The sequence below is a fragment of the Barbatula barbatula genome, assembly GCF_947034865.1.
Source record: "Barbatula barbatula genome assembly, chromosome: 3".
NCBI lineage: Eukaryota > Metazoa > Chordata > Actinopteri > Cypriniformes > Nemacheilidae > Barbatula > Barbatula barbatula.
The window spans coordinates 9154666-9171007 of NC_136764.1; the positions used below are offsets into that span (position 1 = coordinate 9154666).

A 16342-nucleotide genomic window follows, 5' to 3' on the forward strand; every position below is an offset into this window, starting at 1 on the left:
CATGACTGTGTGTGTTAAAACACACACACACACACACACACACACACACACACACACCCTAAGCACAGAGATGCTATTGTGTTTCCACACCCAAAAGCAGCTGTGCTCTTGGCGTGTTCTCTAGATTCCATTTGGGGATATTTACAGGGAATCAAATGCACTTATTCAGCTTTAACAGGACGGGTGGCCCACCGGCAACATAAACTAGATGCATCGCACTGCTGCTGGAACGAGTTTACGTCTCTTTTAACATCCACCAATGAGATTTCACACACTGTATCATCGCCAATTTCTGCTCATCTGCTCTTTTTCAAGTGAAGTTGTGTGCTTCTATTACTGCATCTGTTTAATGTTAGGTCATGGATTTCAGAATTTTGTTCAAATGTCTGTTTAAGAATAATTATTAGTTCTGGACCAGAATCGGTTGAGTCATTAAATCTCTTTTTATAAAGGACAAATGGAACAGTAGGTGCTGTTCTCAGAACAGTCATACAGACAGCTACCCAAGAATGTTTTCCCGAAATTCTTAAGTGAAAAGAATTAAAGCGCAGATTCTCCAGACAGTGATTTCCTGAATGTTATGTGAGCAAAAGATGGCAAAGTCACAAACAATGAATACAGACAGGAATGAGCTTACACTGGCACAAATGGAAACAAGGCCATCTGAGATGAATCTGGATTCAAGGACCACAGACGTTCCGCCACGTACACAAACAAAACCGAGTTTCCTACAACGTGCGCGTATGGGTGGATCCCACTTCTCACCAGTTATTCTGAAATGTCAAAGCAAGAGGTGAAGCCAAAGTCACGGATGGTAAAGCGTCTGTTTCTATTTCTCAACCTGTTTTTACACATGGTTCCAGCACTCAGTCTGAAACCAAGTTGACTTCATGTCCCTCCCGCTTTTGTCATGATTCACGAAGGTCCCAAAACGGAAGGCACTATTCATGTAAAACAGAATTCACACTACGATCAAATCACACTTCAAGATCACCAAAAAGTCTAGACTCTAGTGAGCTGCCTTGCTGTCTGCATAGACGTCGCAGACAAAAACAGCATTCTAACTCAAATTGAATGTCATCCCAACATTAAATAGTCTGAGATCATCCGTAGGCTTTTATATCAGCAAACACAAATGATTTGAGCTCTTCGGCATTCATTGCAGAAAGGTCCGACAAGAATAACCTTCAGTCTCCGAGTTGCCATAGTGACAGGCATCCATGAACAATGAATCGCAGGTGTCATCCGGAGACAGGCTTCGATTTGCAAACGGGGAGAGATAGACAGTCAGAGAGACATGAAGGAAGAGCGAAACAGGGATAAAGAATTTAAATTGTAAAGAAAATGTACAATTAACTACAGAGCAATACAAACAATATGTAAACGAAAAATAAATAAAATAAAATACAGCACTTATTATACATACTAATATAGACTAAAATAGATTTTTTTCTTCACCTCCCCAAAAAATTATAATAATTGACAAGGAAACCTCTTGTTATGACCAAAAGCCCAAAATAAAAGTCAAGAGTCCTTTAGAAAGAAAGAAAGAAAGAAAGAAAGAAAGAAAGAAAGAAAGAAAGAAAGAAAGAAAGAAAGAAAGAAAGAAAGAAAGAAATTCGCTCACTGCACCTTTTTCTGGTTGTCTTGGTCTTTCTCCATTTCTCTAACCACATATTTCCCATTTAAGCAACCTCTAAAGTACACAGGATCAATATTTCCGTCCCGTTTCTTGTGCTTTGAGGCCGTAATGCAGCACAGAGATTCCTCTGGCGGTTTTTAGTATTCACAATCTGAAAAGGGAATCAAATATTTCACCATCCGGGAAAAAATAATTCATAGCTTTATCGGGGTGAAACAAGGGAGAATATAAGAAAGTCAGTTATTTTATGTTCTGTCCAAATCTGTAATTTTTTATAAACGCTTTCATTATGTTTGAGTTTGAGGGTAACTCCAATGGAACAAAACTGTCGAGCCCAGAACTTAAATTTGTGAACTTACACCATTATAGCTCGCAGCTGCATTCCAACAGAAAAGTTTCCACTCAACTTTAATGACATTAATATTTCATAAACACAATTTAATTAATACACAATCATTTTAAGGACTAACACAACAATATTATAGTAGCTCATAACAGTTTCACATTGGTTCACATGGGAGTCAGATGATTATTCTGCGGGGTCAGTCTGAATAGATTTAATCTGTGACCTCTTCTCTTCCTCCTTTCTTTTCTTTAATCCTTCATTTCCTTCTTATTCGAATCAGTCTAACTTTCACACGTGACCTCTGTAAACCTCCAAAGAGGAAGCATGTAAAACACATAACAGACGCTATACTGGATGTCTTAACTTAGACTGTAAGCTAAGTGAAAGCAAGGTTGCTTTGATTTGTTTAATTAACATGTGAAAAAGAAGCACCTGTCTCTATTTTTTCAGCTACAGTTTTAATGCATGATAGACCTCTCGTGTTATCAGAATAAAAATAGAACACACTAATTCAGTCAAAAGACGTTTCGAAAACCCCCAAAATGTCTAAGAATACAGTATACAGCTGACCAAAAATACAGTATAAAGACTATTAAACTATGCACGAAGGCACGATTCTTTTTATACAAAATAAACATTTAAACAACAAAATAAAATGTGTGCTTCTTACATGGACTTACACATCTTGGACATCTATAGCTTTGTACAAATAAAATTTGTACAACCATTCTGCGCAATAACATAAACAAACCTCATGTGGCCCAAAAGACCTCCACAAAGAATCTATAACTGTTCAGAAGTTTTAGTTTAATGTCATGCAATTCACATAAAATAAATTATCGTATTATAATCAAACACATACTGGAAGTTAACTCCGGGCCAGTCACGTGCGTCCGATGAAGCCATCTATAGTCTAAATAATAAACATTTTGTCTTTATTACAGTTGGAATGCTTGATTCTGGTCCAGAACTAATAATAATTGAAACAGTCAATATAAATGGTTGCCTGCTTTCTAATTTGCTTTGAAAAGATATACGTGAACATAATCTCTCAAACTGGGTGGTGAACGGTATCTTAGGAACGGCACATCTGTCTATAAATTAGTTGATTAGTAATCCAATTTTAGTAATCCATCCAATTACTAGTGAACATTTGTCTTCCTGGAATGTGACAGGTATGTATGGTATCATCCCCTAATAGTGGTGTGGTCCTACCTGGTTAAACAGTTCGAGCCTGGCTTTGACATCCAAAATCAAAGGGTCAACTCCTCTGACCCTTAGTTCCGGATTCTGTCTTTGAGCACGAACTCCACCACCCACAACTCTGGCATTGTAACTGAGAGAGAGAGAGAGAGAGAGAGAGAGAAGTATATTCATATTACATGTACACTCTTAAAAAATGAAGTTGTTCTTTCACATTCACAGAACCTTTGACTGAAAGCTTCTCCGAGGAACATCAATGCTTGTGAAGATCCCTTAAGCACCTTTATTTTAATAACTTATTTTTTTTAATAGCATTTTATATTATAGAAAATGACAATTCACCTAATTTTCAAATTACATTTCACCAAAAGCAAAACTGACAGGAATATCCCATTTGTGAGCATTTCTGTTAGAAATGAATACATTTTTTAATCCATCAAAAATCAACCTTTGGTAGCGACGACCCCTTGGAGAGTTAAATCGTCAGTCCACTGTTTGTCTTTACCGTGACATGGATGGCCTTACATTCTGACAGCTAAAGAGATCAATATTACTCGGACTTCTAGATCCCCTGACAGAAATGATACATTATAAAGTCTAATTGCTGGAGTGTGGAAGGGAGGGCTTGTGTAGATAGTATTGATAAAGCGGTGGGTGAGAGATGACTCCTTTGGAATAATAAAAGAGAAGAAAAATGACTTTGGCCGAGTGTTAGAAGCGAGGCTAATTAGAGTCCTATGAAGGGCCATTGAGGAATGTGTCTGAGCTGACTGGACACTACTGGATCATTACAGCTTTGGATAAAAGCGTCTGCAAAATAAAATGTACAGACAATATTTGCTATTTAAGACGAAAGCAAAGCCGAACACGAAAGTTGAACTTCTAGATGAAAAGTCAGATAGCAAATAGGAAAATTATGCAGTCAGGTGGCATACGAGAGAGAGGGGGGAGAGAGGTAGTTAAAGGGAGAGAGGAAAAAAGCAAGACAGTAACCAAATGGTGGATTAGGGCAGCAGATAAAAGAGGGGCAAAGTGAGAAAAAAATGATTTGAAAAGAATGAAAAGTAGAGCTGCACAAGCTCTTGGTTGAGACTGAGGAGGAAGGAGTGCTTAGTGTGTGTGTTGAGGTTGATTGTTATGTTGAGGATGTGTGGGTAAGTTTGTGGTTATGGGTGTTTGTTTTGAGGTTGATAGGTTATTTTGGGATGAGGGTGTGTGTTGAGGTTTATGTGTATGTTGGGGATGTTGGTGTTTCGAGGTTGATGGTTATCTTCAGGATGTGTATTGAGGTTGGTGATGGGTAAATTGGGGTTATGGGTGTTTGTTTTGCGGATGATATGTGATTTGGGGATGAGGTTGTGTGTTTTGAGGTTTATGTGTATGTTGCCGATGTGGGTGTGTTGAGGTTGATGGTTATCTTGAGGATGTGTATAGAGGTTGATTGGTAAGTTTGTGATGTTTGTTATTGGGGACGCTAAAGATTTGGTGTGCATTGACACTGAGAGATACATCACAGCTCCGAGAGTGTGTTGAGGTTGAAGCTCAGGACACAACTGGACATATAAATAGTTTTAAATATAAATAGTTTGTAGCTGAAGTGAATGTAATGATTTACAATAGTGAATACATCTTGTAGTTGTGGTTGGAGATCAGACTGAAGGAAAAACTATAGAAGTGCTGAACGAGCAGACACACATATTCCTTACATGTGCACGTCTGAGTTACAGGCCTGTAGCTGTTGCGCTAACCGAAGCAACTTTTTAGGACATACAGTAACTGCTGCTGGAAAAGCCAAGGAAAGAGTAAAAACAGTTGAGAATGTTAGAAAATATTAGATCACAAAGGAAAATTCAGGGTTATACCAACACCCAATTATCAAACACCCACAATCCCTGAGGGCATCTAAATACAGTGCAATACACCTGTTCTCTCCGCCTCTGATTATCATGATGTTACAAACATTTGCCAATTTTATTTCTGAAACCGTGAACATTCAACCCACACACTAAAAATGCATTATTCATCTTCCAATTTTAAGATGCGATTAGACACAAACAGAAGGAATGTTTGTACCTTACTGGGAGAGCAAACCGCATATTGATGTAGGTGTTTTTACAACATTGGATTTCAAAGATAAGATTTAAATGCATGAAATGAACTAATGCTTTGGGATAACATATCAATTTTTAGTCAAAATTGTTTTTGATTCAACATAAAACTAGTGTCTTATCTCGTCATTTTCACATTCTGCACCAGGATCTTATCGTGAAAATACAGCGCAAACCGATAATATACACAAAAATCCACAACTAAACATCCAACACTACCTGTTGTCTATTACACACTACAGAGGTTGTATATACATACACACACACTGCTTGATTTCAACTTTCAAAATGTGTTAATTCAGTAGCTTGACTGGTGGTGAATCCCAACGGCAACTTCAATGACGGCTCCCTTCAAATTCAGAATAAGCTCTCAGAAGTGTTTTCTGTCTTATTGCAACGCTTTAATAACACGAAATGTAATTGGTTGTAAACGATGATATTGTAACTATCATGACACCTCTACAAACTAGGGGGGTTATAATGTAAAATGTGAAAGACACATGACTATGGAAAAAACAAATGCAATCCCATATATACCATTTAGATTAGATTTGATGTTCCTCACAAATGTAGCAATGCAAATCACGACCAGTAAGCTTTGCTTTCACACTCTAGACTGCAAATTCCATAGTTTGCAGATGAATTCATCTGTATTTCAGAGAGACCTTGAAGCTGAGACTGATGCTTTAGTGCTGTCTAGACATTGAGCAGATGTACAGACTCTCACTTAAAATTTCTAAAGTAGAACTGACCTCACCCTCTAAACACACTCAAAAACAACAAAACAAACGTCTTAGAAAGACAGACATGAACTCACATATATAGTTGAGACTATATTATGTTGCTTATATAAAATGTCTCAAAGCCCAGCACACACTTTGTCTCTCACACACACTCGTTCTTAATGATGGTGTATCGAGAAAACCTTAAATCCCTGGGCGTAACACAGAGGAGAAAGTTGGAAAAGCAAGAATCCTTGTTAAGTACACACACACTCAAAAATGTCTCCTTTTAGGTACTCAACTTGAATTTTCCCTATTATGGACATCTTTGATATCAAGATCATTTATGAAGTTAGGATGAAGTATTCGTGTTATTACGGCCTGAGTGTTCATTTAAGAATTATGATTTACACTAACTAGAACCCACATGTCTATTTTACCGCATGTTCCTAACTAGAACAGACATGACAAGATTTAGCAAAATCCGCAGGTGACTATCAATTACAAGTCATGACCCATCACAACATCTCTTAATTGTGATTTTTTGTTGTTTTCGTTTATCCAAAATTAATAGATGTAGAAGAAAAAAAAAGAATAAGACTAAAATGATCACAAAAATACAACACAATTTGTGAAATAACGTGATCATCATCAAACATTAAACAGTGGGTAAGTAAAAACCTGCTTAATATTACCAAAGGGGGACTACCTGTCCCGCATTTTGCTGGACGCTTTCGAATTTCAATGCTTTGATGTCACGCAAAAATCAAAGCAGTGTGACGCATTTAAATTTTGTCTGCATCGTTTTATTTAATCGTCCTTTAAAATTACAATTCTAAAAAAATGTAATAAGAAAACACTGAACATGTGCAGTGCAGCCGTTATAATTGGTTCTAGGGTAGTTAGAGCGGGAAAACAAACAAAACAACTGCTCTTCGTGGAGGGTGTTTTCTCTGATGATGACTGCTGCATGAAGTGGATGCTTAAGGACGGTGTGATGTTGCTTTGATTAGGTCTGATGCCATCGCTCGTGCTGATCGGGATCCCAGTTCGTTTTTATAAGCGAGTTTGGCACTGATAGCCGCCCCTGCCTCCGACGTCGCACACGTCAGATGCACGTATACGTCATTTCTAAGCCCCGGATGTCCTTCGATGCTGGAAACGCCCTTGTTAATAACAAAAACCTTGCGCTCCGAAGAGCTTCAGTGACAGCTTCATGCTTAAGCAAAAGCTTTGCTGGACATTGACAGTATAGCAAGCCAAACTAGCTTTTAATCATCCTCAGGATATGAATTTTTTATATCAACAATTACATTTTTATGAGTAATTTTTTTCTTGATATCCAGAATGGAATCTCTATTAGTAACAATTGCTGTTTTGGATTTCAGTAATTACATTTTCACTTGAAAAAATGTGAATTCTTGATATCAAAGCACCATCCACGTAAAGAAAATAACTCTGCATATAACTGACATTTTATGTTTCAAACTGAGATGGCGACAAAGAGGCCAACCCTGTTGAAAAAACTGCATATGCTGAGTTAGGTATGTTTTGACGCTGGTTTGTGCTGGTTTGTGCTGTGACCTGGTTGTGCTGGTTTTCTGCTGGACCAGCTTAACCCAGCACATGACCAGCTAAGGACCTGCACGTGATCCGTTTAAACCAGCACAAACCAGCATCAAAACATACCTAACCCAGCATTTGCTGTTTTTCTCAACAGGGAAAGTTAATGACCGAAGGCTTTAAATAGTTCCTGAGCAGGTTCTGCAAAGAACCCACTGAAGTATGGATGATAAACAGACTGAATAATACAAATTTGCTCTTTAAAAAACACAAAGAAGGATACAAAAATGTGACAGTATTCGTGAGTGAAAGCAAGGAAAACAGAAACGAGAGCTCACGTTGCACACAGCGGAGCTCCTCTGTAATTAATGGGGCTTCAGGGAATGAATGAGAACCACGAGAATGTGCAAATCTGATCGGGATGAATTAGAGGTTTGGCACACGATAACTGGCAAAGAGATCCTTGACACAGACATGTAAATTACAAGCTCTGAGTCTTCTAACTCTCTCTGAATGCGTTCCTCCAGTGCCGGATGGCTCTATTGTGCTTCACGGTTCTTTCTCAGAAGACAGAGACAATGGCAGTCTGCCTGCAGGGATGCAGCGGATAGTGAGACTCTATGAAAAGATCTGCGCTTAAGGAAGACTGTCATTCATCTGAAGTGAGATGTTAAAGCCAAATCTTTAGACTTGAATAAAAAAATCGGCCGCAGTGTCAGTGCACAGATTGTTATTTTTGTAGTTTTATGTCACTTTGCGTCCCCGTTTATTCATGTATGCGACTCTTTCTTCAGTGGAAAATAAAAGAAGATATTTTGAGAAACGTCACAGTGGTTTTGTGCAATGACATTAGAGTAAAAATGTAAGAATTACAATTTTGGGTGAACAACCTCTTTAAGTGAATCATGGCAGCTCACCAAAATGTCTAAATTCAAAGCCACGTTGCCCAATGTGCCACAGTTCAATGTGTTACAGCATCTGCTAGACCACAGCACTGACATAAACCACATCCACTTCTACTCAAGCTGTGAGTTTATAAACCAATGAATTAAAAAAGTCTGTTCAGATCCATAAATAACACTTTAAAACAATGACGAAACAAGCCTGCGGGTACCGAGTGCTGTGTTGCCAACTGCCAAGCACAGATCTGCATTGGGTACTGATGCCAATCAATAGAGGCGAGAGCCGAGCCAAACAAAATGGGCCTGAAAAGATGTGAAACGACTAAAATAGACACATAGGTGGAGAAAAGCAACTCTATAGAGACGGAAAGATGCGATGAGCCAATGGAGATAAACCACAGATCACAGCTAAGCCAAGTCTGCTGCCCCAAGGCATGATGGGAAAGCAGACTGTGGCTGCCAGTGGCAGAGACAGATGCCCATGTGGCCAGCAGCTGTCTGTGTGTTTGTGTGTGTGTGTGTGTGTGTGTGTGTGTAGTGGCCCATTGCACACAAGTTTTTTCTTAACATGTGGGTCAAAGCAAGAGTCAAAATGTTCACATTGTGTAACAGTAGTATATTTACAGGTTTGCTTTGCTTGTGTTGTTATTGAATGTACTATCAATAGCTCTCTCCATCAATGTTACACAAAGGAGTTGATGAACATACTCAGCATAACAGCATTAGAGAGAGAGAGAGAGAGAGAGAGAGAGAGAGAGAACTAGAGGGTGCAGTGTGTATGTGAGGTAAGATAAGGTAGATTTGGTCTGTTATTATCTGTGTTGGGCTGGTTGTAAGTTTGCCTCCGCTGAGAAAACCAGCCTGGGCGTGGAAAAATCACACCTATCATTCAGTCAAACACACACACACACACACACACACACACACACACACACACACACACACACACACACACACACACAGTTTATAACGTGGTTACAATCTTCAATAGCTTCAAAATGTTGAACTCAACGGCATTCAAAGGCATTACAAAGCCAGAATATTATAAAAAATAGAGTGTGTCTATTTCTCCCAAGTAGTCATTTATACAAAACTCAAAAAAAAAACTGAAAACATCTGCATTTTGTATTTGCTTCATTTTTAAATATACATTTAAAATCTTTAATGAATAAATACATAAAAAAGTATCAAATAAATATAAAAAATAAACTTTCAGACGTATTCTTGACACAAGTACAATGTTTCTGTTATTTTTGCAGTGTACTAATAGCACTATTTACTCTGTGAGTTTGAGTTTAAGCAAAACATTGACCTTGAGTGAAAAATAAATACTGAGCTATGACACTGACATGGTCGACAGGAGTTTGAATCCAAATCGCATAATTTCCGGCCCTTCTCACTCTTACCCCAAAAACACCCCAAAAAAGAGACTATAAACTTAAAAACAACAAGTTAACAAGGGAATGAGTGTACAGGAAAGGGAAAAGAAGCATGAGATTCCTGGATGAGCCCATTTTAGCTTAGAATTAACAGAAGGAAGTGGCTGTTTATGGGAACATTTACTGCAAAATCTGCCCCCACTTAAACACACACACAAAACGTGGTCACCAGTTTTGCATGGTCACTCTTAAAAACCATTCCCTAAAGCATATAAGGGCAGCTAGGACAAAAAACAACTTTACACACACATTAAAAGCCTGTCCAAGGAACGTTATGTACACGTTGTGTGCGCGTGCATGCGTGCGTGACCCTGTGAATGTGACATTAATTGGATAGTGGCGACGCCCCCTGCAGAGACGACTTCCTGCTCTTTGAACTCGACCCAGGACTCAATCGCTTTTTAACGTCTGTTACACTTTCACTGTTTCCGCTGTAATGTTGCGCGGGTCAGCGCTATAGAAAACTCAATGAGCTCCAGATAACACTGTAATGAGCCTGTGTGCGTGTGTGTGTGCATTGAGGTGAAAATCCACAGAGATGTGTTCTCAATTATTTGGGAATTTCGGAAGCAAACACGGGCCTGGCATTGGCTGGCTGACACAAACACACACACACACACACACATACAACCACGTGTATATGCACTAATCATTTATACACCACAAATGATGTCAGTGCCCTGTCTCTCTCTTTCTATCTATAGTCCTGGGTTTAAAACACATGACACAGATAAAGAACGAGTGGGGATAAAAGTGAGAGAGAGACGGAAAAACTGAACGGTAGAGACTACCCTTCAATGCCACGTTTTAGTATGTGACTTTCTCTTTTTCTTCTGATTTGTTTGAATTGTAATACTGGTGTACACAGACTGTCTGCTACACACTGAATACTGCCTGTTGTCGAGTTTGCAAAATACACTTTAAACAACAACGATTCCTTTAAAGAGCAGCAAGTACACGTTGCATGCTTAATTATCATCACTTGACATCATTATGGATGTTATTTCATTCAGTTAACATCTTTTAAATATACAAGAAGTTCAAAAATTGTGACTGTAAACATTATATAATGCAGAAATTGTGATATTATAGTGTTTAGCATATTAGTGTTCTTTGTTCTGTAATATTACACTTTCTTTTGCTGCCCCCTGTTGTTCTACAGCACTATTTTACCCAGACACTATTTAACACCAGGCATTTAAATTCTCTGTCTCTTCCTTTCACACAAAAGAAAATACTTCAGCGGCACAAACATTATAATTTGATATGCACTCATCTCGAGTACACCAGCACAAAAAATAAGATGTGAAAAAAACACATGTACTGTAGGTGCTTGTCTACATAAGCACAGCTGGATGTAAGCAGACAGAAATGCACTTACAAATAGACACACACAACACATAATGTTAAACAGGAGTCAGTCCTTTAAGTTCACAGTGAGACAGATTAGCCATGAATCAACGAATCAATCATAAAATCAATACAATAGAGTGTGTGTGTGTGTGTGTGTGTGTGTGTGTGTGTGTGTGTGTGTGTGTGTGTGTGTGTGTGTGTGTGTGTGTGTGTGTGCGTGCGTGCGTTTGTGTGTGTGCGAGGGAGAGGGAGAGGGAGAGGGAGAGGGAGAGGGAGAGGGAGAGAGAGAGAGAGAGAGAGAGAGAGAGAGAATCTTTGTCTAATTCTGTCCTTGTAGTAACAACAGTCCAGATGTGCACACACCATGCCAACCTCCTGGCACAGTGTTGTTGGTTTCAAGCTGGCACTGGCTAATGCCAGATGTTCAATGACCAAAATGTAATAACTGAGAGCAGTTTTGGCAGACAGCCACTGAGTTTGACATATGCAGGCCTACAAACACCTCTCATGCTCAGAACCGACTTCCTTTAGGCAAACATCAAGAGGTTCACTATGTAGCCAGGCAGACACACAGTGACAAATGTGCGCATAGGCAGAATAAATAGATAAGCCTCATCAGAAAAATACAGTTGGACAGGTAAGGAGAATTGTTTCTGTATTAGACAAAAAGAGTAAAAAAAGGCAAACCTCCATCTCTTGTCTGACCATTACGGCTCTAGGTTTTCAATTAAACCACCTTCCTCAAATTGCAACACTACAGATGCTATTCTGCCACCTACTGGTGCATTGTTTTTTTGCAATGTATGGAAATGGTACCCAAGAAAAGAGGTTTCATGAAATATTTCCGCAAATCTCAACATAGAAGGCACAAATTCAATTCACACTTAAAATGCATTGATATGATATCCTTAGATAACAAATCGCAAAAATGATGACACTCATTTAAGCGACTCATTAAATTGTAATAAAAAATGATACTGAATAAAATGAAAATAAAACATGTTTAACTTGACAATGTAATTTCTGTAGAGAATCAGCTTTAAAGAATTTTTAAACCAGACACATTAACTAAACTAATAAACTGCAGCTTTTGGGATGCACGTGCACAGCGAGCAACTGGTTGTGCAGGTAACTGCACAGGAAGCAAGTTGTAAAATGCCAGTATATAACTGTTGATATTGCATAGAAACATATAAATACGGTACCGCTTTAAGCCTGTAGATGGCAGTGTAGGCTTTTTTGTTCAGACATTTCTATTTTAATGCTTTGCAGTGAAATGAAGGATAAGTGGTGTGTTTTAATCAGAGGACAGTGTACTAGTTCTAGTTTTGACCACAGAGGCAGGACATGAAAGAATAAAAGAATAAAACTTGACAAACATATAGTCAGTCAATGCCTATATTTGCCACTTTTAGAAAAGGTATACAAAACTGTCTGTTCTTTTATGAGAGTTAAAAAAAAAGATCTTTGAATTGTTTATTCAACATTTTTCAACAAGTTATCCGAGTTATGCTATAAACATGATGATGATTCACGTGATATTGTTTTTTATCTCTAAAATGGACAGTTTGGCAATAAAATTAATTTCAAAATGTAATTTTTTTTTATCGTTATTTTATTATTTTATTTACTCACCGACAAGTTGTTGCAAACCTGTGTACGTCTCATTGTTATATTGAACACAAAAGATGCCATTTTGCTAAATGTGAGAAACCAAGCAGTTTTGGGGCACCATTGACTTCCATTACAGTAAATAGTGCAATGCAACCGTTTGATTATGGACTTTCTTCCAAATATTGTTGTGTTTTGTGGAATAACAAAATGTATACAGGTCTGGGAAAACGTAAATAAGAGAGAATTTAGTAGAGAGAAGAAATATCTCAGATGGAGATAAAAAATGTGAACACTAAGTCGCCTTGTGAAACCAGAACACACACAGAGGTGACGACACACATCTGTATATCTCCGAAAGAGAAAACCAGACCTATAAAACACACTTTCATACACAAACACATTGTTAAAACCTGGCATTCAAACAGATGGGAAGCTTGGACACAGCACTAAGCTTTTAAAGAATGCACTCACTCAAGACGGCATACACACTTGCTCATCTAAAAAAAAACGCAGAAAAAATCACGATACAAATATTCACAACATGATTGTATCGGGAAGAAAATCAGGACAGTTATGCAACTGATGAAATATGAATTTACATTGAATATGATCACAGTCCATCTTCTATTGCAGATGGCCAAACCCTAACAACAAACATATGGTTAAACTAAAAAAAGTACATAGATTGCAAAAACAACAGCACCTCACATCTCTGTTCTGTGCTTACAGTATACCTGCTGTTTTTATTCAACCTGTATACCTGTAGTTTGTTTATAGTAAATAATAACTGTTACTTATGGAAAGCAGAAGTCTGAGATATGTCCTCATTTTGAGTGCCACAAAACAAAAAGGGAAAAGATCTGTAATGTGTTAAAAACAAAAGTGAATGAAGAGAGATTGCTTTAAACCAGCCAAAAAGTTAAAATAACAGTATTTAAAAAGCAGACGTGTAGTATAAAAAGGTGTAAACGTATATTGTTCCTGAAGGGAAAACAAACTTGGATCAATTATGAACACCAATATCAGCAGAATTCCGGTCTGCTAAAGATCATCCTATAATACTCGAATACATTAAGATGAATGTGTGTGTTGCATAACTGTGTGTGTTTGTGGGAAAGTCTGAGAATTTGTTTAATTGTCCTCAGGTCTGGAAAATCCCTCCGAGACATGAGGGCAACAGATTGAATTTTGTGTTTTCGAAAACTATATTATTTGAATGTGTTGAAATTCCAGCGAACTATAATAACTTGCAGCGTTGGAAAACAACATGCATAGGCCTTTCCATTCCAAATGCATGGAGTACACAATCTCACACATAAAAACACCATTCAGCTGTATTTTGGTTCATGCAAGTGAAGAGTAACAGGACACACATGATTAATGACACATGTAGTCACACAGACAGCTGCTGCATTACAAGCAGATGCACAATCAGACATCTCCAACTACAACTAGACCACAGGTGTCCAAACTGTATATTTGCCAGATGCAAAAGTCACATTGCAGGTTTTTCGATTGTCCACTACATACTTGACTTCAATGTGCTCACCTACAAAGAAAACCACACATTATATATTCCAAGATTCCAACTAGCCAATAACTGATTGTCATCTGATTGTCGTGGCATCTGCACGTCAAGTGAAATATTGATCAAATCTGCTGCTGGAGGACCAAAGGTGTCTGCATCAAACAAAGCAAGGTCTTCAAGATTAATTGAAAATTAAAGGGGAGGGCATAAAAGTGTGCTAAACTCCTATATCATATATATTTTTCTATAATGGATAGTCGTTTCCCAGGACTCGATCAACGTAAATTGACAACACAGCGTCACAGAAATCCGTGACATTGTCATAAACTGTAATCTCTTAATTCGTGTTTACTGACACGAATTTCCCCCTGTTTTCCTGTCAGTCAACACGTTTTTTTGTGTCACCCTGCATGACTTTCAATCCGTTGTATCTTTCATTTGTAAACATATATATTCGATTCAATTTTATTTATATAGCGCTTTCATAATGTGCATTCTTCCAAAGCAGCTTTACAGGAGAAAATAAGAAACAAAGAAAAGCAGAGTGAAACTCGAGATTTTAGCTAAATAAACCTTTGCAGCTGTGATTTTAGGGTTTGAGGACATCCTAAAATATGTACGACTTCTTTTGATATCAGGTTATGAATATAAATAAATACATGTAAACAGTGCTCGCATTGAAGGGGAGCTGGGGGATCCGGGACCCCAATAGGGCATTAGGAACTCCCCACTCCCTGACTAAATTAAGGTACATTTCGTGAATTAATTATTTACAATAATTTATATTAAGTTTGTTTATGGGCTAGTTGTCATGTCTCTTACAATTTTAAATAAGTCGTTCTGAGTGACATTAAAAAAAGGTTGTGCTCATTGACATGAAAAAATGGTGTCCAAGAACACAAATTAATGGATTCCAAATTTCATGTATATGCCACGACCTGCGATGAGACTGGGTTGAAACTAAAGGCTGCAACAGATTTGACTTTAGTATTGATGTATTTCAGAGTTCAAGCGTGTGGCTTGTTTCTGCAACTGGGAATTGATTCAAACTAGAAAAGTGGGTGATATATTCAGAAACGGACCGGGCAGAAGACTGATATTTGGCGGGGTTAAATGATGTTCTGTCAAACTGAATTTATCAGATAAGGACCACCTTCTAAAACAAAAGTACACTTTTCAATTCATTTAATGATTACAAAAGCAGTTTTTGGATGTTATGTTTACTTTAAAAGCCCTGATGAAAGTTTACAAGCAAAAAAAAAACGCTTTGTACACACAATGGAAGTCAATTGCTGTCAATGTTGTTTGGTTAACATTCTTAAAAATATCTTCTTTTGTGTTCTGTAGAAAGAAAGTCATACAGGTTTGAAATGAGATGAGGGCAAGTGGAATTTTCATTTTGGGGTGAACTATCCCTTTAAGAATTGCAATGGAGAGAGGCACTAAAACGCAAACTTTATGTGACAATTTTAGATATAATACAACTAATTTGTGCGTTTGGTCTGCCACTGTTCATTTGACCCACACTAAACTAAAGTGAGCATGAAGAAGATGTGATGTTGTTTCTGGAGCATCTGGTGGATGATGTGTTGGGGTGAAGCTGTCTGGAGAATGTTTCAGGCGAGATGACACCAGTATCTGAGTCATACAAACAGGGGTGGGGGGGTCAAGGACACCGCTGGGACGCGTCTTTCATTTACCCTGCGAAAACAAATATGAGCCTTTGTTTCATAATGTCTCTAGTGCTTCCGTCTCTTCCCTGTTTTCTCTTTCCTCCCGGCTGGAGAGAGCGTCATGTCAGATGACCAGCATGTGTTCCACCAGCTTCACCAACAATAAAACTACTCAAAGTCCACCTGTGGGAAACAAGAACTATACTAAAACAAACTGGACCATGCTACGCTGGTCTTCAACCAACACTA

The 16342-nt window shown here is 38.1% G+C and overlaps 1 protein-coding gene across 1 annotated transcript in view; it reads right to left on the minus strand.

The window, feature by feature from the left end:
- The window catches only part of gpc5c (glypican 5c), a gene marked incomplete at its 3' end in the record, with an annotated part of 69505 nt that overhangs the window by 14029 nt on the left and 39134 nt on the right, over positions 1–16342 (minus strand). The window contains exon 7 of the mRNA XM_079453649.1: positions 3204–3324. Within this exon, the coding sequence (XP_079309775.1) occupies positions 3204–3324 (121 nt within the window). The remainder of the gene's footprint in view (positions 1–3203; positions 3325–16342) is intronic.